The sequence below is a fragment of the Camelina sativa genome, chromosome 5, assembly GCF_030686135.1.
Source record: "Camelina sativa cultivar CO46 ecotype springtype chromosome 5, ASM3068613v1".
In the NCBI taxonomy this organism is placed as follows: domain Eukaryota; kingdom Viridiplantae; phylum Streptophyta; class Magnoliopsida; order Brassicales; family Brassicaceae; genus Camelina; species Camelina sativa.
Window position 1 is genome coordinate 25881091 of NC_141884.1, and position 24807 is coordinate 25905897.

At 39.4% G+C, this 24807-nt stretch overlaps 4 protein-coding genes and 1 pseudogene across 4 annotated transcripts; all 5 read right to left on the reverse strand.

Annotated features, from left to right (window-relative positions):
* Window positions 1-912: 912 nt before the first annotated feature.
* LOC104787339 (rRNA-processing protein fcf2) lies at window positions 913-2885 on the reverse strand. The gene is made up of 6 exons (XM_010512907.3): window positions 2707-2885; window positions 2145-2378; window positions 2000-2060; window positions 1838-1915; window positions 1609-1721; window positions 913-1180 (listed from the first exon to the last, which is right to left on the reverse strand). The coding sequence occupies exons 2-6, from the start codon at window positions 2372-2374 to the stop codon at window positions 1075-1077; spliced, it is 588 nt and encodes a 195-aa protein (XP_010511209.1). The 5' UTR covers window positions 2375-2378; window positions 2707-2885; the 3' UTR covers window positions 913-1074.
* Window positions 2879-11000, reverse strand: LOC104787338 (uncharacterized). The gene is made up of 5 exons (XM_087450770.1): window positions 10633-11000; window positions 10109-10222; window positions 4813-4904; window positions 3307-3398; window positions 2879-2995 (listed from the first exon to the last, which is right to left on the reverse strand). The coding sequence occupies exons 1-5, from the start codon at window positions 10633-10635 to the stop codon at window positions 2916-2918; spliced, it is 381 nt and encodes a 126-aa protein (XP_087306896.1). The 5' UTR covers window positions 10636-11000; the 3' UTR covers window positions 2879-2915.
* On the reverse strand, window positions 8208-9587 carry LOC147944366 (glutathione S-transferase T3 pseudogene; annotated as a pseudogene).
* A 2501-nt stretch (window positions 11001-13501) lies between the features above and the next one.
* Window positions 13502-14671, reverse strand: LOC147944367 (uncharacterized). The gene is made up of 2 exons (XM_087512559.1): window positions 14273-14671; window positions 13502-14092 (listed from the first exon to the last, which is right to left on the reverse strand). Exons 1-2 carry the CDS (start codon window positions 14669-14671, stop codon window positions 13502-13504), a joined length of 990 nt encoding a protein of 329 aa, XP_087368685.1.
* Window positions 14672-19206: 4535 nt separating this feature from the next.
* Window positions 19207-24070, reverse strand: LOC147944368 (uncharacterized). The gene is made up of 2 exons (XM_087512560.1): window positions 23696-24070; window positions 19207-23509 (listed from the first exon to the last, which is right to left on the reverse strand). Exons 1-2 carry the CDS (start codon window positions 24068-24070, stop codon window positions 22544-22546), a joined length of 1341 nt encoding a protein of 446 aa, XP_087368686.1. The 3' UTR covers window positions 19207-22543.
* Window positions 24071-24807: the final 737 nt, after the last annotated feature.

A 24807-nucleotide genomic window follows, 5' to 3' on the forward strand; every position in this document is an offset into this window, starting at 1 on the left:
ACCCCTTTGTTCACTTCTCAGTTTTTTTGTCAATGGGAATTTGACATGTTATAATGTATTTAAGAACCTATTCATTCACATTCTTATAAAATAAGGAAACAAAATCTGTAAAATTAAAAACTTAAACTGCTTATTTATAATCCCCAACCGATATATAATTTCATTCTAATTTGTAAAATCTAAACCCTAACCATCTCATTTGTAAACCCAAACCGATATATAATTTTGTTTTAATTGTAAAATCTATACTCTAACCACTTCATTTGTAAGCCCAAACCAACATATAATTTCGTTTTAATTGTAAAATCTAAACCCTAACCACTTCATTTGTAAACCCAAACCGACATATAATTTCCTTTTTTTAATTGTAAAATCTAAACCCTAACCACTTCATTTGTAAACCCAAACCGACATATAATTTTGTTTGAATTGTAAAATCTAAAACCTAATCACCTTATTTGTAAACCGAAACCGATACATCATTTCATTCTAATTGTAAAATCTAAACCAAGCCAATATTTAACTTTCCTTAAAAGAAATTATACAGAAATTGTTTCCTTAATCTGTTTTGCTTTTTTATTTAATTTTGATTTATTTTTTAAATAAAATAATGTATAAACAATTGGTTGAAAAAGAAGTTTCACCCTAGGAGTGAACCTAAGTATTTTCCGATGGATTATATAGAGTAGAGCAGTGGACCAATGATCATATAGGGCATTTCTATTTGGTTCATATGTGAGTTTAAACATATGACATATAATCTAGGACTCAATTACAGCAGTCTTGCTGTAACCATTGTCCCAATTGGTAGCTCTAGACAAGGTTTGGTTTTTTTTGTTTGGTTTGGATATACTACATGACATAAAAGCACCAGTTTCAATGTTATTCTCACTTATCAAAAGCTGTAACCAATAAGAACACAAATCCTTTTTAAGCGAAGCTCATAGACAACAAGAGTCGTTACAACCGTAAGGTGAATCTATAGCACCACCACAAGAAAGTGTGTCCAATACTAATGATCAAAATAGACAAATGTGTCCCAAAACTATGATCATACACTCTAACAAAAGTAACTCAGTTCCTTCTTTGCTTTGTGTTCTTGGATTGGTTTCCCTTTTTCTTCCATTTCTTATTCGTAACAGCTCTACTCTTCTCCTCAATCTCCTTAACTTTACGCTTCCTGTGAAACCATAACCAACACAAACACATTCACTTAGCAAAGACTCTCAGCTACAACATCTCAATTCTCAAGACACAAATTCCTATTACACTATTTGAATAGATAACCACACACTTATACTAACAGTCTAACACCTATCATAATACTTGACAGAAACGTAGGCAATATCGCAATCCATTAGCGATGGAAGTGAAACAAACATTATACACACCATGACAAGGGCTAAAAACTTCTAAGATTAACATAGCCACATACTTCCAATTCCATTATCAAGTCCAGAGCTAGAAGAATTTAACTCAAACGTATTACAAACTAAAGGTTTTTGCAACCAGTTAACAGAAAACGACACGCTACTGTTTACGTTTATGATACAGGATTTAAGCTTTTTCCTATACATTGTTTTTGAATTGACAATGGTAGTAACTAACCTGTACTGAGAAGCTTTGGGATCTGACAGCAACTCATCAGCAAGAGTTGCTTTTCTATTCTTCTTTGTCAATCTATTATGGTACTCTGCAGATGGTTCAATTACTGTGCCAATCTGTGTTTTATTTTTATTTTTTTTGACAAATAGGAAACAACAAGAGTTGGTGTTAAGACAAAAGCCGAAACAAAAAATTCATGTCTTTGATCTAGTTTGCCGTTCTTGAAACTTACCTGGAAATATTTCTCAGCTATTTTTGACCGCGTAACAGCCTTCTTGTAGTGTTGAGCAGGATCCATTACAGTTCTCAACTACAATAATATTAGAAAGGTGTTAGGACGTTGAAACCAAAATAGAAAAGAACAACAAGAAAAAAAGCAAAGAAGCTATTTTACCTTAAGCAACTGAAGATCTCTTTTCAACTCAGGAGTCATTGTCGGAGCAGGCATATCAAACCTATGCACAGTTTGAAAACACACAAAATTAATCACAAACACAAAAAGGGTAAATATAATCAGAGTGGGTGGAAAGCAAAGTTACCAGTCTGAACCAGTAGTGTCTTTGAGTTGTTTTCTAATCATCTTGTTAATCTTTTTTGGATCAGTAGGTGGAAGACAAAGACCATCAACAAGCTCTGAGTTAGACGTCCAGAGAGAAGTGCTTTCAGCTCTTTTGCTTGAAGTGGAACCAGCAGTTTTCAAGTCTAAGGATAAGCCTGGAAGCTTTGGTTCCCATTTAAGACCGATCAATGGTTTACTAGTCTCTGCCATTATTCTACATTGACAAAGTAAATTTCAGAAAATATGAACCATGAGGAAATCAATACGAGAGCTAACCCGATGAAGGTGTTGTCATGCCATGATTAGCATCATCATAATCAAAATAACATCATCAACAGATAAATGTCAAAGTTAAGTAATTCAAAACGACCTCCATCGAACTTGGGCAGAAAAAAACAAAGAAACCAAATTTTGAAGTTCGAAGCAGAGCAAAACACAGAATAATATAATCTGAACCCGGAACTGGAAGCGTGAGAAGACAAGAGAAAACAATTTGGTTTGCTACTCCAGAAACAAAAACTCAGAAACTTGTCGAGAGTTACCTCAAATCAGCTTGTCGAGAAATCTTTCAAAGGGGTTTTGGCCGATGCAAAAGCTGTAGAAAGTGAACGAGGGATTAGTAGATTTAGTGTTAGAGAACAATGGAGTTCACTGGAGATGGAGACTGGATTTTTAGGGTTAGAGATCGATGAGATTGGAGAGAATGATACAAACCGGAAGTGTAGAGAGTGGGCCTCCGTGGGCTTTGTGTTTAAGCCCAATTTGCTCTATATTGTCTCGTATTTAAGCTTGTCTTCTTCTTCTTTTTTGTAAATCTTTGAGAAACTACTACTATATTTATCATTGAAAAAAGATGAATATCAAAAGTTAAAAACTTATAAATATTTATTAGTTTTGACAGTCTAATGGTAGAATTCGTAATAAGAGTTAAAAAGTTAAATTAGTAACAGTCATAATTCTTGTCACTCTAAACAAAATTTATGATTTACTGAACTAAGCTCGTTTTATAATGCGATAGAAAATATGCAACATCTCGTTGTAGAAGAACAAACCAGGGCATCGATCAGTCTATAAATGAAACGAGAATTAGTTGATGCAGGAAAAAACCAAGCAAGCAGAAATGAAATGATCAAAGAATAAACCTGTTAGCGAGTCGAGAGTTGAAATTACAAAGCCAGAGACAGGCAAAAACATCTTGAGGGACAGAAGATGCAAGTTCAAGAGCCTGTCGTACCTGTAGAAATGTATCAAATCAAAGTGACACTATAAAAACACACTCTAAACAATATTCAACCATCCAAAAAAAAAGACACCAACCCACTGAAAATTAAACAAGAACCAAGAGACTTATCTTCTATTTAACAACACACAAATATATACAGATTAACATAACATAACACAATATATTGATAAATAAACATAACAGAAACAGTGATAAAACAACACAATACAAACGTTGGTAAAACAACAAAAACACAATCAAACTGAAAAAAAGCAGTGACATCAGTCAAGGATTTTACAACATGTCAGTCATTAGCTTGTTCTTTAAAGTCATTTCTACATCTTTAAGTGGTTCTGTTTTTGAAAGGAGAGTGTCTAACAAGTTGCGCTTATTAAGGTTCTCCTTCAATTCATAGTTCTTCTTCTTCGATTCATAATCCTTCTGTTTTATTTCCCATGTCTCTTGCAACACTAACAAGTTTTGTTTATTAAGCTTCTCCATGCTTTTTTTCTTCCATGCCTTTGCTAGTCTTTTTACCTTTGGCCTTTGACACCTTATGTAACACCCGTGTCCTGCAATCCTTAAAGGGGCAATTTGTTTTAAGGAAAATGATATCTAGATGAGCTTAAATAGCTAAGCTACTAACACAATTAGTTGGAATAGAAGTTGAAGGAGCTCAACAAGCTTGGTGAACCAGCTAGAAAATCTAGGTGAGCTACACCAGCTGGAATACTAGCTAGCTCAGCTACGTAAGCTGGTCGACAGCTCAACTAAGCTCGGTGAGCTGATCGAATGCTGACCCAGCTGGATGGTATGGGCAGCTAACAATCGAGCTAGTGGACTGTGGTAGCTCGGTAGTATGAGCGCTTGCCATCGAAAGGGTGCGACTCTTTGAAGAGATGCGACCCATCGGAAAAGGGCGAGAAATGTGCGTGTCAATACATGAAACACACCCATTGTCGTCCTATATAAGGGATAGACGCCCACACCATTCCACACCATTCCACACCATCATCAATCCATCATCCATCAACATCTAAAAAGAAAAGGAGGTGCGGCTCGGCGAGTACATCGTTAGTCGTCTGAACTGATGCGCATGCTGCCACTCTATCAAAGGCGATGGGATGACTGACGGTTCAATTGTAGAGTCGAACTGAAAGGATGATCAACAGTTCGATCGTAAAGTCTAATGGTAGAATTCGTAATAAGAGTTAAAAAGTTAAATTAGTAACAGTCATAATTCTTGTCACTCTAAACAAAATTTATGATTTACTGAACTAAGCTCGTTTTATAATGCGATAGAAAATATGCAACATCTCGTTGTAGAAGAACAAACCAGGGCATCGATCAGTCTATAAATGAAACGAGAATTAGTTGATGCAGGAAAAAACCAAGCAAGCAGAAATGAAATGATCAAAGAATAAACCTGTTAGCGAGTCGAGAGTTGAAATTACAAAGCCAGAGACAGGCAAAAACATCTTGAGGGACAGAAGATGCAAGTTCAAGAGCCTGTCGTACCTGTAGAAATGTATCAAATCAAAGTGACACTATAAAAACACACTCTAAACAATATTCAACCATCCAAAAAAAAAGACACCAACCCACTGAAAATTAAACAAGAACCAAGAGACTTATCTTCTATTTAACAACACACAAATATATACAGATTAACATAACATAACACAATACATTGATAAATAAACATAACAGAAACAGTGATAAAACAACACAATACAAACGTTGGTAAAACAACAAAAACACAATCAAACTGAAAAAAAGCAGTGACATCAGTCAAGGATTTTACAACATGTCAGTCATTAGCTTGTTCTTTAAAGTCATTTCTACATCTTTAAGTGGTTCTGTTTTTGAAAGGAGAGTGTCTAACAAGTTGCGCTTATTAAGGTTCTCCTTCAATTCATAGTTCTTCTTCTTCGATTCATAATCCTTCTGTTTTATTTCCCATGTCTCTTGCAACACTAACAAGTTTTGTTTATTAAGCTTCTCCATGCTTTTTTTCTTCCATGCCTTTGCTAGTCTTTTTACCTTTGGCCTTTGACACCTTATGTAACACCCGTGTCCTGCAATCCTTAAAGGGGCAATTTGTTTTAAGGAAAATGATATCTAGATGAGCTTAAATAGCTAAGCTACTAACACAATTAGTTGGAATAGAAGTTGAAGGAGCTCAACAAGCTTGGTGAACCAGCTAGAAAATCTAGGTGAGCTACACCAGCTGGAATACTAGCTAGCTCAGCTACGTAAGCTGGTCGACAGCTCAACTAAGCTCGGTGAGCTGATCGAATGCTGACCCAGCTGGATGGTATGGGCAGCTAACAATCGAGCTAGTGGACTGTGGTAGCTCGGTAGTATGAGCGCTTGCCATCGAAAGGGTGCGACTCTTTGAAGAGATGCGACCCATCGGAAAGGGGCGAGAAATGTGCGTGTCAATACATGAAACACACCCATTGTCGTCCTATATAAGGGATAGACGCCCACACCATTCCACACCATTCCACACCATCATCAATCCATCATCCATCAACATCTAAAAAGAAAAGGAGGTGCGGCTCGGCGAGTACATCGTTAGTCGTCTGAACTGATGCGCATGCTGCCACTCTATCAAAGGCGATGGGATGACTGACGGTTCAATTGTAGAGTCGAACTGAAAGGATGATCAACAGTTCGATCGTAAAGTCATACCAATCAAAGGGTTATCAACGATCCGTGCCATTGGGTTGATCAATGATCTAACCACTAGTCAGATTGGGTGAATGAATAATCAATGATTCGAGCTGTAGGTTGGATTGATCAGTCAGGTGGTCGACAAGTCGTTCAAAAGTATTGGTCTGGTCAGCGGATGATCGACAATTCGATTATGGGTCGGATCAATCGATCGGACCTGGGTCTGATAACAAGACCGTCAAGTCATTGGAGCTTACGATGGATGGATTACCGTGAGTCCATCGACTGATATGACTGAAAGGTTATCAGTGTTACGGTTGAAAGGCTATCGGCTGATACAACCGACAGGTCACCGAAGGTCAAGAAATGACAACCGAGTCCGGGAAAGACTATGGTCGGGGAAAACTATCCTAGTCTAGATTGAACTAGGACGGCAAAAAACTTGATCTATCCGGAGACTAACCGAGGTCAAGGAAAAATAACCAAGTCCGAACAGAGAAATATTAGAAACAGATCAAGTCTTGAGTATACAAAGGTCAGAAACATCTATGCCCACCGAATTCAAAAATAAATTCATTTTAAGAGGGGTAGAATTGTAACACCTGCGTCCCACGATCCTAAAGGGGGCAGTTTGTTTGAAGGAAAATAATAGTTAGATGAGCTTAATAAGTTAAGCTACTATCTCAACTAGCTAAATACGAGCTGAACGAGCTCAACAAGCTTGGTGAACCAGCTAACAAAGCTAGGTGAGCTACACCAACTGGAATACTAGCTAGCTCAGCTATGTGAGGTGGCTGTTTGCCAACTAAGCTCGGCGAGCTGATTGAGTGTTGACCCAGCTGGGTGGTATGAACAGATAACACTCGAGCTAATGGTCTGTAGGTAGCTCGGTAGCACGAGCAGTTACCATTAAAAAAATGTGACTCTTCGAAGAGATGCGACTCATCGGAAAGGGGCAAGGAATGGACATCTCCTTACATGGAGCACACCCATTGGTGTCCTATATAAAGGATGGGCGCTCAGGCCATTCCACACCATTATCCATCCATCGTCCATCATGATGAGGACATTGAAACCACCTCAACTGAATCTGAATAAGAGATTATGAATAAGCCACCAAGAACTAGATCAGGCACAAGGAAACTAAGAGAAGGAGTTCAACAATTTTGTAGAGAATCTCATTGTTATCATAGAGTTTGAAGAACTCCAAGAAGACGAGATCAACAAGGAAATGCTAGAAATCACTAAAGAGAAACTCAAGACTCCGACAATTGTGTTCCTACCAATTTTCCACAAAATCAAGGAAGCCACTTTGTTCACCATTTCAAGTGCTGGAAAACCTCCCAATTTAGAAGATCTACATTGCTACAATAAAATTTGAAACCGGCCGCTACTCGTTCAAACCCTCCATGATGACATTAGGCAAAAACCAGCCAGTCTGACAGACTGCTCACTACCCGGCCAGTTTCAACGAAAACACAATTATTTATCTGAGGTATGATTTTCAAGTTGAATAAATGACAATTCTTTTCTTGTTTTGCAGGATTATTACCGTTAAGAGTTTTTAAGAGTCTTTTCTTTTAAGTACTTTTCGAGTCTGTTGTTTTTGCAAGTTAAGTCTTTTTATTATGTAATATTTTCGACCATAGAAGCTCACCAGCTGCTGGTCTAGTATATAAAGTGTCTTCTCGGCTATGTATCCTTTAAGGTTGAATGAAATAAAATAAGTTTTTTCTTAGGTTTTCTTCTGAGATATAAGCAACCACCCTCTCCTTCTTCTTATGTGTGAATCCTTGAAGCTTGAGAGTTATCTGACTTATCATAAATCCTTTCATAGATATTTTTGGCCTCTATCAATCCACCCTTCAATTCATTTCCATCTCAATTGAATCTTTTGAGAGTTCCCTTTGGCCAGCGATAGTTTCACCATCTATCCACTTCACTACATCATCTATTCACTAGAATATTTAGAGAGTGCCCGTCGGCCAGCTATAGATTCTCCATCTTCCACCACACTTATGGATCCATCCCTTTGGTTCCTATATAACATCAACACCAAAGAAGAAAAGGGGGTTTGGCTCGGTGAGTACATCGATACTCGTCTGAACTAATGCACATGCTACCTCTCTATCAAAGGTGCGATGGGATGATCAACAATTATATTTTGCTGCGTATAAGGGTTTACAAAGCAAGGTTGCTAGCCAATGATAAGTAAATAGGGGAAATTGTTGGTTGTTCGGACAGGAATGAGGCGAACCGATGCCCGTGATCACGGACGCGAAGACGTCCAGGTTGGGTATCACACCTTAACACCAGGAGGACGAGCCACTGCTTCATATCTATGGCCAACTATATTGGCGCTTGATGACGTTCCAGAATCTTAAGACCCAGCTTCTCACTTTCTTCTTTTTGACTTGCCATTATATGTAATAGAAGAAGTTACACACCATTTCTAATCATGGTGAACCTCCCTCCAACAATGTTCAAGTGTGAACTTGACCCTATGATCATTATGGTAGATTTGGCCCAAAAGCTTCATTACATCATTCTTATTCTGGCCACTTGACTGTTGCTTTGTTGCAGTCTCTAAGCAGCCAACAAACTTGCATACTTGGTCATTTATCTTCCTCCACATCTTCTTACAGTAAACAGCCTCTCTCTTTTGCATACCAGCAACCTTAGGACTTGCAACAAAATAATCTGCAATGTGTTTCCAAAAGGCTTCAGCCTTTTGCTGATTCTCAGTCACTGGATCCTTGCTTGTGTTCAACCAGTCACTAATGAGCACAAAATCTTTTGTGGGTGACCAGTTCCATCTTCCTCTTATGTCCTCAAGTGTGTGTTCAGTTTGGCTTGGATCTTCACTCCATTGGGAACTAACGATAGGAACTGATGGTGACAAACTCTCATACTATTAGCTATTTAAAAGATCCAAAACCCCTAAAGAGTGATCCATTTCTTAGTCTCTAGTGCTTATTAAGAGAAGAAAGGAAGAAAGAAAGAGAATGATGAAGAAAGAAAGAAAGAGAACAATGAAGAAGACTATCGTTAAGAAAATAAGAACCACAGAGAGAATGATGAAGCAAGAAATAAAGAGAGAGAATGATGAAGACTAGATTGATTGAGATTCTAGACTACACTATTTGTATTAGAATTCATGATGTTTTAGGATTTTCACCATGATTAAGAAAACAATTAATGATGTATTGTTGTTAACTCAAAATAATAAATGATGTACTACATTTGGTTTTTGGTGATGTGATTTTTTATTTTTCGTGCCATTTGACTTTTCCCCAACAATTGTAACCACTAATATATTAAATGTCTCATAATTATTTTTAGGGTCTTTTCACATTTCTTCTACGTATTACTCCTCAAAAACATTTGAATTAAACTTATGTTTACAATTTTAATGATAGCTTTTAAAAACAAAATTTTGTTTAAATTTTCAAATTTAGAGCCAAAACTAAATTTTTTCTGCTAAGTAGTATTCACCTTCTTCTCCATGATTTTCTTCTCCATGTTTTTTTCTTGTTCCATTTTTATTTTGGGAAAAGGGAATAAATAAAAACAACACATGTTGGTATTAGATAGAGTGAGTAAAAGGTGAACATTAATTTAGTTTTGACCTGGTCATTTAATTGCAATGTTGCATGTATACATTTAATAGTTATGTATTGTAAAAGTAAAAGCATTAAATAATTATTTGATTTTGAAAATAAAAATGCAAATCATACAGTAAAACATTATGTATTCTGATACAGAGGGAGTATTATATATAGAAATCATTATCATAGTCATTAAGTCTTACCTAATCTTAAACTACCAAGCATTTATCATAGAAACCACAAACAATAAATAGTCATTAAGTTTGATGTAGACAATCTAAAGCTACCAAGCATTAATCAGTCTTAACCTAACCAAGCATTGATCACACAACATGATCATTCACCAAGCATTGATCACTCAGCAATATATTCAGCTATCAAGCATTTAACATACACTTGTCTAATCAAAAGCTAACAAACTCATAGATGAATTACCTTCTTCATTACTGAAACAAGAACACAAATCAGAGCTCGACGAAAATAGGGAATGAGAAGAATGAAACAAGATTGTACTCTTTCATCGAGAACCACACTGTCTCTTTCTTCAACCTGAAAATGAAACAAGAACCACACTTAGAGGCGGCTTGACAACACACCTATTCAATCAGAACACAAACAATGATCAACCACACTTAGAAAATGAATTTCAGATCAATTAGGGATGAACAAATTCAAGGTTTAACAGAACATAACACAAACAATTACACTCACTCATAACAGAACACAAACTTTGATCAGAACACAAACATTGATTAGAACACAGAAAATAAAATTCATTCATAACAATTAAATTTCCACGCCTTTACAAATCAGAACAATGTATGAATCAATCAGACCTATGAATGAATCGAAACTATATATGAATCAACAAAGAACCCTACTTTTTCTAAAATCACATAACCCTAATTTCTATAACCTCAAATAAAGAAGAATGTATAGCATGAGAAAGAGCTTTGTACCATGAGAAAGAGCTCGATGAAAGAGACACGCTGATTTGGTGAAGAAAACTATCCGATTGGTGAAGGAAAGTCGCAAACTGATGGAGAACTAGAGTCGCCGATTTGCTGAACCAGCATCGCCGATCGTGACTGCATCGGTGGAGATGAAGTTCATGCGGATAGAAGACTCGGACGACCCAATTTCTCCTCTGTTTGCTTCCGATTGAATCAAAGAGTACAATCGTCGTAATACGGGAGAGAGCAATAGAGAGATAGTACGGGCAAAACTTTTTTTCTTGTCATACACTTATCCCAACCAACAACAAATTGACACGTACGTATGGTCACTTGAGAAGATCCAAAAACCCCGAAACTAAACCCGGTTCCATAGTTTTTTCATCTATACTAACATTTTTGGAATACAAATTTGTGTCCTCCTTTTTGTCACCCGGGTCGGGTTATTTACTCCTTTTAAACCGATTCAAAAAATTGGATTTTTCCTTTACTTATCACATGGGTCGGTTTTTTTTTTAAAACATTTAATCCGCTTATGAAAATCAGATCTTCCCTAAAAATCTATCTAATAAAATTTGCAACATCCCTAAAATATCAAAAATACACAACAAATTTGGTAAGTGGTTATACGTATATTAATCATAAACGATCCGTATATTCCTAATATATGTGCGATGTTTTATTTTAAACTTAAATAGAGATTCATCCCTAAAATATAGAACTAACTAAAACGGAAATCTAATTAAGAAAAATAATAATATGCAGTTAATCAAACATAATCTCATCAAATTAAATCATGATGGTAAACATCCCAAAAATATAGCGTAAACTAACTATATAGAAAATAAATCATTTACTTTTCCTAAGATATCGCAATCATTTAATCTGCATTAATCATCATAATTCAATATTCCTATATACTTTATAATACTTATTGGCAACCAAAACTGTTTTCAAATGATAGAAGAAGATACAATTAATAGACTCCGTTAGATAAGGTAAGATGATTTCAATTTCCAATTATAAAATCTTTTCACAAAACATAAAAGCACACTAATTCCAAATATAGTTTCCCGAAATTTTTATTTTTAAATCAAATTAAAATCTTCTAAATTTGCTCATCACGATTTTTACGAATCCTAAATGAAAAACTCTACAATCTTACCTATACACTATAAATACTTTTCCGTCACTACACTTTCAAGCACCAAACTCTTCCACTCTTCTCTTTAGAGAAAGCAACTAAACTATGGCTTTCATTCATCTCACCTAAAATCACTAAGCTCGACACCATTATTCTAAACCACAAGCAAACTAATTAATTGTGACAACTCCAATGGTTCGCTTTCTTATACTTCTACTCTGATGATATTGTGTTATATGAAGTCCTTCTTTATGTTGTATCAAACATGTCTTATTTTTTAAAAAATGCAAGTGACTCATTTTCAAAGTGGGTGTTGAATATATTACTAAGCAAACTTCAATTTTTATGTAAGCTTTCATTGATAGATACAGAAAACTATATATTCTAACCTTTGTCGAGATTGATTGCTAATGCCTTAGCTTCTTCCTTTTTTTTTTGTTTCATAAAGTGTCACCTACGAAGCAACACATATGTATATATATATATATATATATATATATATGAAATTGTCAGTTCTAAATTCATTAAACAATCCAAATCTTGCTTTTATTTTCTTCCATACATAATTGATAATCCTGTAAAAAACTTTTGATTAAAAATATAGAGAAGGATTACGATACTTGGCGAATGTGTGGAATAAGGGAATTTGCAGCGGAAGCCACTAGGAAGATTTGTTGGAATCTCATATGTGATTAATCATATGCTAGAAAAATTAGAAAAGAGGTGTGATAAGATGGTGAAGGTTAAGTAAAGAATTGTAAACAGAAGAAGAAAAGAAAAGAGAGAAGAAAGGTCTATAACCCGAGTGCTAATTGGGTTTGTTTTGTGTTTTTGTATATTATCTAATCTCATATATTATAGATTTGTAATCATAGATTAGAATTAATGAAGTTACAAATTATATCCATATATGTTATATGGACTACTAAATATTATACATATTAACAATTTTTATTTTTGAACAAGTAATTTTTAAATGAAAAAGTTTCCAAACAGAAATATTTTAATTTGTATTAAAAAAAAGGATACACACTAACCTACCATATATTATTCTACAACACACAAATCTATAATAAATTATATATTATCCATTAAAAAGTTTTATAATATTTAAATTTTAAATCATAAACATATAAAATATAAGAAACAATAATATATTTTTTTCTGTTGTGACACGGGTCCAAACAAGATATAAATTAAACCTTACTAAAAACATTCAAACTTAGAAAAGGTATAAAATACTACCAGACAAACTTATATGGTAGGATGGGTTTAGATGGATATTCATATAAATTAGAAAATTTTAATATGGTGCTACAACATGGGTAAATCATTTTATTCGGTAAAATTTTATTCTTTTTCTAAATTTGACATTTTATACATTCAATAACACATACTATTAATAACTGTCATAACACACATATATATATATATATATAATATTGTAACATTTATATTAAAACTCAGAAAAACTTGATTTACTTATATATATATATATATAAGTATTTCTATATAAATTGCCCGTGGTGTACCACGGGGTCAAATCTAGTTATTGATTTATTTTTTGAACACTTATTAGATGGAACACTAAGTTAAAGCCCCCCCCCCCCCCCCCCATCGGAGACGATCTTACACTATTAATCGCACAACACATTTATAGAATATCACATGTTATCACAAATTATTTTATTTATTTATTAATATTATTTTTTTTGTCAACAAGAGATTAGCTCAAACGAACCAATGTGATGGAAAATTGTTTACATACAAAATACTATGCGCAGATGTACGCGCCTGGCGTGCCAAATAATCCGCTTTTACATTTGCAGTTCTAGAAACAAAAGATATGGAAAAGGTAGAAAACTCCTCCATGTCTATTTTGATATCTTCAATGTATGTCGAGAACGCCGGCCAGTCATGAGGCGAAGACACCATCTTCACCAAATCTGAATAGTCTGAGTTGAACGCTACGTCGCGATAATCATGCCCGATCATACATCTCATGGCCCAAACGAAAGCTTCGACTTCGGCATGTAAAGGGGAAAGACTCCGCCGGAAATTAGCGGCTCCCATACGTGGTATCGTATCCTGAAACTTGGTACAACTCCATCCTGCGCCTGCAAACGAATCCTCAGCTTTCCAAGATCCATCAACGAAACAGCGGTAACCTGAAAAGAACATGGGAAGTGTAGCTGCGGCCACCCTCGTCCGAGAGGTGGGTTCAATTGGGTCGGTTGTGGAAACCACATCCTCACCCTCCTTCTGAGCCTGCTGCCATGTCAGCGCCTCCCCTTCTGCCACCCTAATTATCACCTCCGGCCGCTCACATTCATTCTCAAACACACGGCCATTTCACGCTTTCTATATATACCACAAAACCCACGGAAAGGTCGAGGCGTGAGAGCCCGGACTCTTAGGGCCCAAAACATGGTCCATATTGGCATACACAGATTCCATCGGAAAGGAATGAGGTCCTACCGGTACCTAAGATAAAGCCCAAACCTGACGCGCCGGTGGACACAGAAACAAGGCATGATTGACCGTTTCCGCATCAGCACCACAACAAGCACAACCCAAGTCACAAGAAATACCACGGCGTTGCAAATTTGCCGAAACCAAAATACACCCTGACAGCACTTGCCACATAAAATGTTGTAGTTTTGGCGGACATCGAACTTGCCAGACACTGGCTAAGAGAGGGGTAATCTCCGGCCCACCACCAAGTGCCTGAATAGGCCTTGTAACCTCCATACGTGCCGTATGATAACCAGACTTAACCATATACTTTCCATTTTTTGTAAAGTGCCAACCGAGAGAGTCCTCCTGCAGAAAATTTCCTAAAGGTAAAGCCCTTATTAATGCAACATCGATGGGATCAAAATGCTCAGTAAGCAGATCCATCCGCCACGAGTTCGTTTGACGATCAATTAAGTGAGAAATTTAAAGAGAAGGATCCTTAAACAGACCCTTACTTAAAGCTGGTCTCGGGAATTGAATTGGGATCCAGGGATCAGTCCATATAGAGATGGATGTTCCAGACCCAACCCGTTTAATAAGCCCCTTATTTACCAGAGAACGAGTAGAAATAAGACTCCTCCACCCATATGAGGGAGAGTATGAATGAATCTGTTCCATGGGATTTGAATTCCTGTAATACCTACCTTTAAAAACCCTGGCGAACAAAGAATCCGGTGCTTCAATTAGCCGCCATAATTGTTTAGCCAACAGAGCTGAATTAAAATCATCAATATTCCAAAAACCCAAACCGCCCAACTGTTTACTACAACATAATTTCTCCCAAGCTAACCAATGCATACCTCCTGTCCGTCCATTTGTACTCCACCAAAAATTTGCCACTGCACTGGTAAGTTTGGACGCGATTGTCTTTGTTAGCCGAAAACAAGACATCACAAACGTCGGTACAGCAGTTGCAATTGACTTAATCATCACCTCCTTTCTCCCCTTAGATAGCAACTTTGCTGACCAGCCAGTCGTCCGACTCTGCAGCCTATCCCGAACAAAGGAAAAAACCTTTGTTTTAGACCCACCTAAACTCTCAGGAAGACCTAAATATGAACCCATCCCGCCCAAGTTTGTTATGCCAAGGACCCCCTGGATCTCCGTTTTCATGTCCTCATCCACCTTATGACCAAACTGAATGGAAGATTTTGCAAAATTAATCTGCTGACCCGAGACAGCCTCATATTTTCGTAGGATTTCCAAAATTTCCTCACATTGAGCTTTTCGACCTTACAGAAAAATAGACTATCATCCACAAACAAAAGGTGCGTAATTGGCGGGCATTTATTTGCTACCTTGATCCCTGTAATCAGCTTATCCTCCTCCGCTTTCCGAATATTTGCAATTAACACTTCTGTGCACAAAATAAACAGATAAGGAGATAAAGGATCCCCCTAACGTAGCCCCCGTTCCGGAATTATCAAACCATTAGGTTGACCATTCAGAAGAACTTTATACTCAACCGAGCTAACACAAAACATGACCCACCCAGTCCATTTATCTGCAAATCCCATTTTTCGGAGTAACTTTTCAACAAACACCCACTCTACCCGATCATATGCCTTGCTCATATATGTTTTGATTGCCATAAATTTTCCTTTACATGACGGATTAGTCCGTAAACCATAGAACATCTCCTGAGCTATCAGGATATTATCCGAAATCAATCGGCCGGGTACAAAAGCCGACTGAGTTTCTGAAATAAGTTATGGTAAAAAAGTCTTAAGCCGTTGGCACATGTTCTTTGAAATAATCTTATATCCCACATTACACAAACTGATAGGACGCAACTCTGTCATCCGGGTTGGCTTTGCCACCTTAGGAATAAGACAGATGTGTGTTCTATTTAAACACTTACCAAAAACACCCTCTTCAAAAAAACCATTGACCAAAGACAGAAGATCCGTTTCAACAACCCCCCCATGCTTTTTGAAAAAACAATGCTGTCATGCCATCCGGACCAGGAGCCTTATCCGGATGCATCATAAATAAAGCCACGCGAACCTCAGCCTCTATGGCCGGGGCTATTAACCGCGCATTGTCCTCATCCGTAATGACATTGTGTACCTCACCTAAAACCTCATCAAAATGTGTTGGATTAATTGTTGTAAACAGATCCTGCAAAATACGACACTGCTGTATTACAAATATCATCATCCTCTGTAGACCAAACCTCATTCTTGTCAAAAAGCCCGGTTATCCGATTCCGGGCCCGTCTTTGCTTTGTTTGAGCATGAAAATATTTTGAATTTTTGTCCCCCAACTGCATCCATCTATTACGACTCTTCAAAAACCAATATACCTCTTCATCCCAATAGGCCTCCCTCAAACGGGTATTCAAATCCGAGATTACCGACAGAGGGGTCGCATCATCCGCTTGAGCCACTTCCAATTGTCTTTTTAAATCCTCAATTGTGTCCCTACCGAAAGGGACCTGCGTCTTACGCCACCGAGAAATGGCCCGCCTACAACTCACAATTTTGGCTACAAAATTGGATGGGCCCTGAGATTGTTCACCATCCCATCCAGCCGAAATTGCCTCCATCAACCCTTCCTTCCCCACCTAACGACGATCAAATATAAAACTTTGCTGCCCCTGCGGTCTTTTGGCACCTATATTAACCACCAGAGGCTTGTGATCAGAGGCAATCATGGGTAAATATTCCGTGACGGTGTCCGGAAACAACTCATGCCAATCCTCATTACCTAAGGCCCTGTCCAACCGACAACGAATCGGGTTTTTATCCCTCCAACCCCGCCAGGACAAATAGTCGCCAAGAAAAGGGAACTCCAAAAAAACCTCAATCCTGAATCATTCCATTAAAAGAAAGAAACGAAGAAGCATGGCGAAGTTTTCCCCCTCTTTTTTCATGATTGCCGGTCAACTCATTAAAGTCACCCACAACGAACCAAGGAGATGATCTAGACACTCCTAACTGCAATAAGCGCTCCCACACCAAATCACGATTTTTGGGAACAGGGTCGCCATAAACAAAAGTTAAATAAATTAACCGTCCTTTGTAAACTGCTTCAACATCAATTAACCGGTTGGATTCGAATAAAACAGAGGCTTGAAAATTATCCTTGTTATAAAACAACGTCAACCCACCACTACAACCAATAGGATCAACCGTTGTTAAATTCTTATACCCAAAGTGACCTACAAACTTTTCCAAGAAAGTTAAAGATTTTTTTGTCTCCATAAGAAAAAAAAAGTCTGACCGATGTGTTGTCCATAAGTCCCTAAGATTTCCAATAGTAGCCTTATTAATAAGACCTTTACAATTCCAACTTAAAATATTCATTTAAAAATTGTTAAGAATTGTGATAGAACACCACACAAATCTATCCTTTCCATCCCGTGAAAAGATAGGCGAGATACTATACCCAAAAACAGGTCCAAAAAACGTAATGTAAACCAATGAACCAAACTTAATACAAAAAGGGGGTTATCAGTACAAACTATCACCTCCTGTCCCTCCCGATTAGAGAATAAATTAAATCTCAACCGAGAACCATAGGTAAATGCATACTCCAAACCCAAAGAAATGAAATACGTGAAAAACCTGACCGCACCATAACAACTAAACCACACCAAAAACTTTACCAAATGAGAGAAAGAACCGCTGAACCAAATAAGAAAGTGCAAGCAAGGTTTTATTAATTCTCTTACAAGGAAAATACAACCGCAAAAGCAGCAATCAGAAGAAAACAATAACAAAAAACGACCAAAACCAACCGGAACAGCCGATGGTGAATTATTCAAACAAAAACTCTGGAACAACACTAGAGAAAGCAGGACAAACCAGAACCTAATAAGATATGGCAACCCCATACCCCCTTGCCAACACATACCCATCACACACATTAATCAGATGACTTAGGTGGAGGTTTTCCTCCATACTGAGGACCACCTTTCCCAGACGGTCCAATTCCCTTCGTGATAGCCTTCTTGCGAGGCGATGTGAGAGTAAACATATTCCGCTTCTTAGTACTAACCCCCCGGCAGGACACCCTTATTCTTGACTAACTTAGACCTGTGAGGTTGAATCATGCCCCCAGCATCCTTGTCCTGTGGCTTTCCCTCAGGATCACCCTCCATAGAACCATTAAGTTCCCCATCTAACGTAAGATCAGAAAGGTCTGCAGCACTTCTTCCCTCCTCCACCGAAATTGCCTCATCCTCCCCAGCAACTTCGGTAGATTTGTCTTTATCATGAGACATCTCAGTTCCAAAGCATTTATCCTCCATTAGTGTATCCATAAATCCCATCGACTGGTTATCCTCAATAGGAAATTCCTGAGCCAACAAGTCACTCAGATAATCCGCAAACATAACCTCCTGTTGCAGTTTCTCCATCGAAACCATATTGGCACCACTTGCTTCCTCAGATCCTGGAAACAAATTCTTACACACCCTGATGTGACCCGGAGACGCGATAGCGGTACGGACGCAGCTAGAGCTCTCGGTCAACTTTCGATCGGTGAAACTTTCCTCGGCAAAGACTCTTGGATTCGGATCTATGGAAGATTCAAACGGGGGAAACAGAGTTTGAAGCGATTCAAACGAGCCGTTAAGGAAAACGAACATGAAGCCTCGATCAGGACGGCTGGACGGCATGGACGCGATAGCGAGTGAACGGACGGATGCGATGGAAACGACGATGGAAGCGAGTCGAGATGGTTCGATGGAAACTCGAGGTCGTGCAAAAGAGAACTCGAGGTGTCGAAGGGGAAAAGATGGTAATGACGCGAGATGGAGATGAATGGATCGAATGACGACACAAGAGAGTTGGTTCTTCTCTTGATACGGTCGCTAACAAGATCAAACCCGGTTTGAGTCTTGTTAGAGTTCTCTCACTTAGGCAATCCCGGATTGGACTAATGAGAGGGTGGAGACAAGTCAAGAATCTCTCTTGAGAAAAGGTTTAATTTTCATTCAAGTCTAAGGAGAAACAAAGCTAAGAGAAAGTTTAAATAGATTAGGTCAAGTGAGGGCTTAGGGACACGCGGACTCTTAATGGTCCGCACAATCGTCCTTAGACGTGTTTCCCTTGTAAATGGAACACGTCGCCTCTATTGACTTTCAACGCTAAGCTCTCAACGTTCAAAAAGCGAAAGGATCAAAGGAGAATATTCTCAATGTTCAAATTTAAACCAAAAACTAAGAGGGAAAGAGAGATAACCGCCTTGGCTTTGCGCGTGAAGCAACTTAGCCTTTAGGCGTTTTGCACCAAGCTCCATGCCTCGTTAAAACCTCTCCGGTAAACCCATTAAGAAAAACCCGGAGTAGGGAAAAGAGTACACTTCCTCGCTGTGGTGACTTTGGTGTCTTCACTCTTGAGTAAGAGTGAAGACTGTGCGGTCCGAGTCTTCGAGTTCTGCTTGGGGCGTTGTTCGAGGGTCGAATTAATGTGTGACAAGCTGCTCAGCGGATACGACATCTTTGTTGAGTTCCCTGATCGGTTGGTGGTTTTTCTCCATCGCGTCTTGGGGGCCTTGGTCGGGGCTCCGTGGGCTCGTCGTGACTCCGGTGAACTCCCTTGAAGCTTTGGCCGCGTTCTGAGTAGGTGTTCTGTCCTTGGCCGGTGCATCCTGATTTGGCATCTCGGGGCTGCCTTGTGCGTCTCGGCGTTCTCGGCTAGGCTCCGTCCCCACGATCACATCATTCCCTCCCCCTTGAAAAGGTTTTGTCCTCAAAACGTTGTTGACTTCACCTGCATTGAACACGACAAGATCAGTAGCGTCAAAACGAGTAAGTGTTTCATGCTTACCTCGGGGTTCGGATTAGGAGGCGTGATTTCTGATCTCCTTGTTGACTGGGCGTGGGCTGCGATGTCCGTCTGTTGCTGGTTGGAAACACGCCGGCTTCAAGTGCGACTCGATCCAATCGCTCGCATTGGGGAGTAAACTCGCCAGTCGTGCCTCGCCATGGTCATTGCCGCATGGTATAGTGTTCGCCATCTCCGTCAGCCTGTCCAGCAGAACCCTTGATCTGTCCTGGAAACGTCTAACAGTTTTGCCGATCAACTCCGGTAGTGCTCCTATAGTGCTGTTAAACCTATCAACCACAACATCTTGAAGACTAGTCAGTAAGACTTGGTTTGAGTCCTTAAGGGACGTTCTAGCAATATAGGGTCGAATTAGGAGGTTCGTTTTACAGTCCTATCTTTAGACAAGGTTGATTGCATTTCACAAACTTGCGCAGGACTCAAGGGTTTTAAACAAATGCGCATATTGTCATGGACAAAGGAGTATTGGTTGGTGTGACCACAGTGAGTGGTCCTCTTGTCAGACTGCCAAGGACGCCCCAATAGGAGGTGGCCAGCCTGCATAGGAATCACATCACATAGGACTTGGTCCTTGTATGGTCCGACACTAAATGGGACAGTGACTTGTTCCTTAACTTGGATCACAGCCTTATCATTCAACCATTTCAAGCGATAAGGACGAGGGAGGTTTTTTGTCGCTAGAGACAATTTCTTGACAAGACTGGAGCTTGCAACATTCGTGCAGGATCCTCCGTTTATAATCAAGCCACACACTCTACCACTTACAGTGCACTTAGTGTGGAAGATGTTTGCGTGCTGGTTGGTGTTTTCTTCGGCCGTCGTGTTGGTGCTGAAAACGCGTCTGATCATTAAGAGTTCCCCAACCTCTGGCTCGGCTATGGTGACTTCAAGTTCAGCCTCGCCTTGAGCTTTCTCCTCAATCGCCTCATCTTCAGACTCGATCTCACTGGCCTCGGTGAGGATCATCGTGCGGGCGTTCAGGCATTCGCGAGCGTAGTGTCCTCTACCTTGACATTTGAAACAGACTATGTCACGGCTCCGGACGTCATTGATATCACGTCGTGGGTCTTGTCGCTCGATGGTGTTCGGCTCCCTTGCCTTGAATCGTGAATCAGCACTGACTGCCTTCGGTTTCTTCGGCAATCGGTTTGAGGGAAATGCATTAGGATTCCAGGTTGAAGCTCCTTGAGTGCGAACACGTGACGCGGAGGTTCTCTTCTTCTTGATCTGGCTCTCTATTTGTATCGCAAGGTGCAGCAACTCTTCGAACACTTGATACGGCTGGCGCTCGACTTTGTGTGCAATACGCTCTTGCAAGCCATCGAGAAATTGAGCCATGAGGGATTCCTCGGAGTCATCGACCTGCAAGCGGCTGCGCAAATGTTCAAACTCCTCATAGTACTCTTCAATGGATCGTGAGCCTTGAGCGACTCGCCGGAACTTCTTCTGTTGTTCCCGACGATAATGCTGCGGCACAAAGCGTCGGCGCATCTCCACTTTAAGAACATCCCAGTTGGTAATAGGCCGTTCTCTGTTGCGGCGTTGCTCTGCCTCGAGGCGATCCCACCTAGTAAGGGCGTGATCGGTGAACTGAGCCACGGCGTACTAGACCTTGCGTAGGTCAGGATAGACGTGAGAAGAATATAAGTGTTCCATGCGGCTCTCCCAGTCTAGGTAGGCTTTGGGATCAGATTTTCCAGCGAACGTGGGCGCAATCATCTTGTGGGCTGGCTCATGGTGCCTTGGTGCGTTGTCATAGCGGTCGTCTCGCCGGTAGCATTGTCTAGGCCTTGGTTCATAACCTTCTTCGGATTGATCGCTCTCCGTCTCTTGTCGTTGACGCCTCGCGGGTTGAGGATCTTCCCTCGGAGGGTTCAACAGCTCAAGCCGGTTCATGCGTTCAGCCAGTTGCTCTATGCCGTTGCACAGGGCGGCAAGGGTAACTCCTATTTTGGGTGGGGGAAGCGGATTCGCTAGTTGTTGTTGCTCGGCCATCACTCGTACGGACTACGACGTGTCGCGTGTTGCGTGTTGCGTTTGAATTTGAACCTCGCAAGACAAAATGTAAACCACAAGACGCGTGAGTTTCACTCGTTCTAAGGACCACACACAAGCTATATAATTGAGTTGTCAACAAAAGAACGTTGCTGACAGCTAAGATGTAATCAACCTATGACTAAATCGAAAAGCAAAAGTGAAAGCGCAAAACAACAAGACTACTTTATGACCGGAAACAAAATTGCGTAAACAAGAACACACTCCTAACTTTATCGATCTAAAAGTAGACTCACAAGAACATGAACGAACAGAGATAAGAACACGAAGAACAAATACGCAAACTAACAACCTAGTAAAACAATGAACAATCGCAAACATACACCAATTTAAACCAAATGGCTAAACGGGACCTAAGAAACTAAAAGACGCGAACTTTGCTACTAAAAACTCAAAGATTGAAGCTTTAAACAAAATAAGAAAGTTCTGGAAAGAAACAACCTCGTAGGAGCTTTAAAGCTCTGATACCAAGCTGATGTGACCCGGAGACACGATAGCGGTACGGACGCGGCTCGAGCTCTCGGTCAACTTTCGATCGGTGAAACTTTCCTCGGCAAAGACTCTTGGCTAAACCCGTACCATGGCCGTTCCCTACAAGAGACCCATGTTGAGACGCCCCTGAAGTATCACCATTGAGAACCGTAGCATTCCCACCCTGAAGTCCATGAGTGACCGCGCCTTTGAAGCTTTGTAATTTATCATCACCTAGCGGACTGGACCGGAGTTCCACCTTCTGCTTCCCTTTATCACCAAACAGAGGACACCGTGAGACATCATGGCACAGGCTGTGGCACCTTCGACAGAAACCATACAACCGTTCATACCGCAAGGAAACAGAGGTCTCCTCCCCACTATGAAACTCCACCGAGGTGTCAAAGATCAAAGGCTTGAAGCCATCCAACAAAACCTTCACACGACCATTATTAAGATCAACCTCCACTACCTCTCCCAAGTCAGAACCAATGCTGCGGAACGTCTCGTCAGCCCAAAAATGCAAAGGAATTCCCATCACCCGGACCCAAAAAGTGATAATGAATGGATACCGTTGATCCACCACTGGCTTCCAGCAGACCAATGAGAGCATCCAGTGATCAAAATAATATGGTTCCATTTTCAGAACCTCCTGAATGTCCTCCTCATGGTCATAATCGAACTGGAACCTTCCCAACCCTAGATCAGCACCAACCACCTTCTCTTCAATCTTCCAAATCCGAGGCAACATAAACAACAAAGCCTTCATGTCCTGCATCGCAGGATTCATGCACCGACCAATGAGAGTCTTTGAATAACCCTCAATCAAGGCAGAGTTATCAAATTGTGGAACCTTGATCTTAAGTTTGAGACCCGACCCCGAAGAGCTCCCATGAGAGACCTGATTCAATAACCCACTTTTAGTCATGGCTTCCACAAAGAGCCAAAAAACCAGAATACAAATGAAACACGAAGAACTAACTCTCGGAAAACACCTAGACAAAGCCCTCTTATAGATTAGAGAATAAAAAAACAGAAGCGATATGAGATAGAAAAATCCAACCGACCTGAAAAAGAGTTTATACACAGCCCCGTAAGTCGAAGAAAGCTTGTCACTTAATTCCACAACCACATAAGGAAACATAATCCCTTTCACAGAACAATCCCAACCAGAAATTCCCGATCTGCAATCCCAAGTCAAAGCGTGAGGCAATCCAAAGAAAGAAGTAACAAAATCCTGGAAATCCCTTGGAGCCAGAACCGGAATCCCCTTAATCAAGTCCAATCTACACCCATTAAGCCAGAACAATATCGAACCAAGAAGACCATAATCAACGCCGGAAACACCTGGAACCGATTGAAATCTCAGAATGAGACCTTTCCCCCTTACTCTCGCCCGTGAATCAAGCAAAAGATATGGTGAGAGAGGAGAAATCACCAAACCAGAAACCCTTAAAACCATAATAATCCATCATAGATCCAAAAAAACTTGGCCCTTAGATTCAGAACCCACTAGGATGAATCTCGAGTCGAGATCCACCGCCATAAACCAAAGATCAAATCCAAATCAAAGACCGACAGAACCAGAAAACATCACGAGGAGAGAGAGATTTTCTCGACTTTATGGTGTTTTTTAGTGGAATTAAATTTGTAGATCTACATATGGATTCTTGATATTTTAAGTTATCTAAATTCCTAATATGTAATGTGATTTCCAAAAAAAAAAAAAAAACAGTAATTTTTAGTTATAATAGTTAGAAAAGAAATTAAGACTTAAATTAATGATTTTTAATGAGAAATACCCTAAAATGACACACATTTGGATTTTTGTACCAAATATCGCACACATGCTGTAATGTTCCAGAACTAGCATTTCTTAATATTGAGTAAATTAATAGAGAGAAATATTATTATTTAAAACTAAAAAAAATCAAAACCCGATCTCTCTTACATTTTTCTCCGGCGAAATTCGATGAGTTTTCCGATCAGAGATCTTCATTTCTGATCTCAGATTTTTTCCGTCAAGCTTCAATCAGGTACTAAATCCGTTGGCTTATCTTTCAATTTCTCTTTCTTCTTCTTCGATTTCAAAGTTTGAAATTGTTGGGTTATCTTTCTTCTTCTTCGATCAATAGCTTCAATCATTGATTTCAGAGTTTGAAATTGTTGAGTTCTTTGAAATTCAAGAAGAAATTGTGA

What these genes read in the sequence shown, in the direction of transcription:
- LOC104787338 (XM_087450770.1), bottom strand. An exon ending in TTGTTTCAGTAATGAAGAAG is followed by an intron (nt 4,905 to 10,108) that starts GTAATTCATCTA and finishes ACATTTCTACAG; the next exon opens with GTACGACAGGCTCTTGAACT. An exon ending in AACTCTCGACTCGCTAACAG is followed by an intron (nt 2,996 to 3,306) that starts GTTTATTCTTTG and finishes TGATAAATATAG; the next exon opens with TAGTAGTTTCTCAAAGATTT.
- LOC104787339 (XM_010512907.3), bottom strand. Translation starts at nt 2,374, where the DNA reads ATGGCAGAGACTAGTAAACCATTGATCGGTCTTAAATGGGAACCAAAG. An exon ending in TAGCTGAGAAATATTTCCAG is followed by an intron (nt 1,722 to 1,837) that starts GTAAGTTTCAAG and finishes AATAAAACACAG; the next exon opens with ATTGGCACAGTAATTGAACC. An exon ending in CCCAAAGCTTCTCAGTACAG is followed by an intron (nt 1,181 to 1,608) that starts GTTAGTTACTAC and finishes ATGGTTTCACAG; the next exon opens with GAAGCGTAAAGTTAAGGAGA.
- LOC147944367 (XM_087512559.1), bottom strand. Translation starts at nt 14,671, where the DNA reads ATGGATCTGCTTACTGAGCATTTTGATCCCATCGATGTTGCATTAATA. An exon ending in TGTGTCCACCGGCGCGTCAG is followed by an intron (nt 14,093 to 14,272) that starts GTTTGGGCTTTA and finishes AATGAATGTGAG; the next exon opens with CGGCCGGAGGTGATAATTAG.
- LOC147944368 (XM_087512560.1), bottom strand. Translation starts at nt 24,070, where the DNA reads ATGGTTTTAAGGGTTTCTGGTTTGGTGATTTCTCCTCTCTCACCATAT. An exon ending in TTTCTTCGACTTACGGGGCT is followed by an intron (nt 23,510 to 23,695) that starts GTGTATAAACTC and finishes TTATTGAATCAG; the next exon opens with GTCTCTCATGGGAGCTCTTC.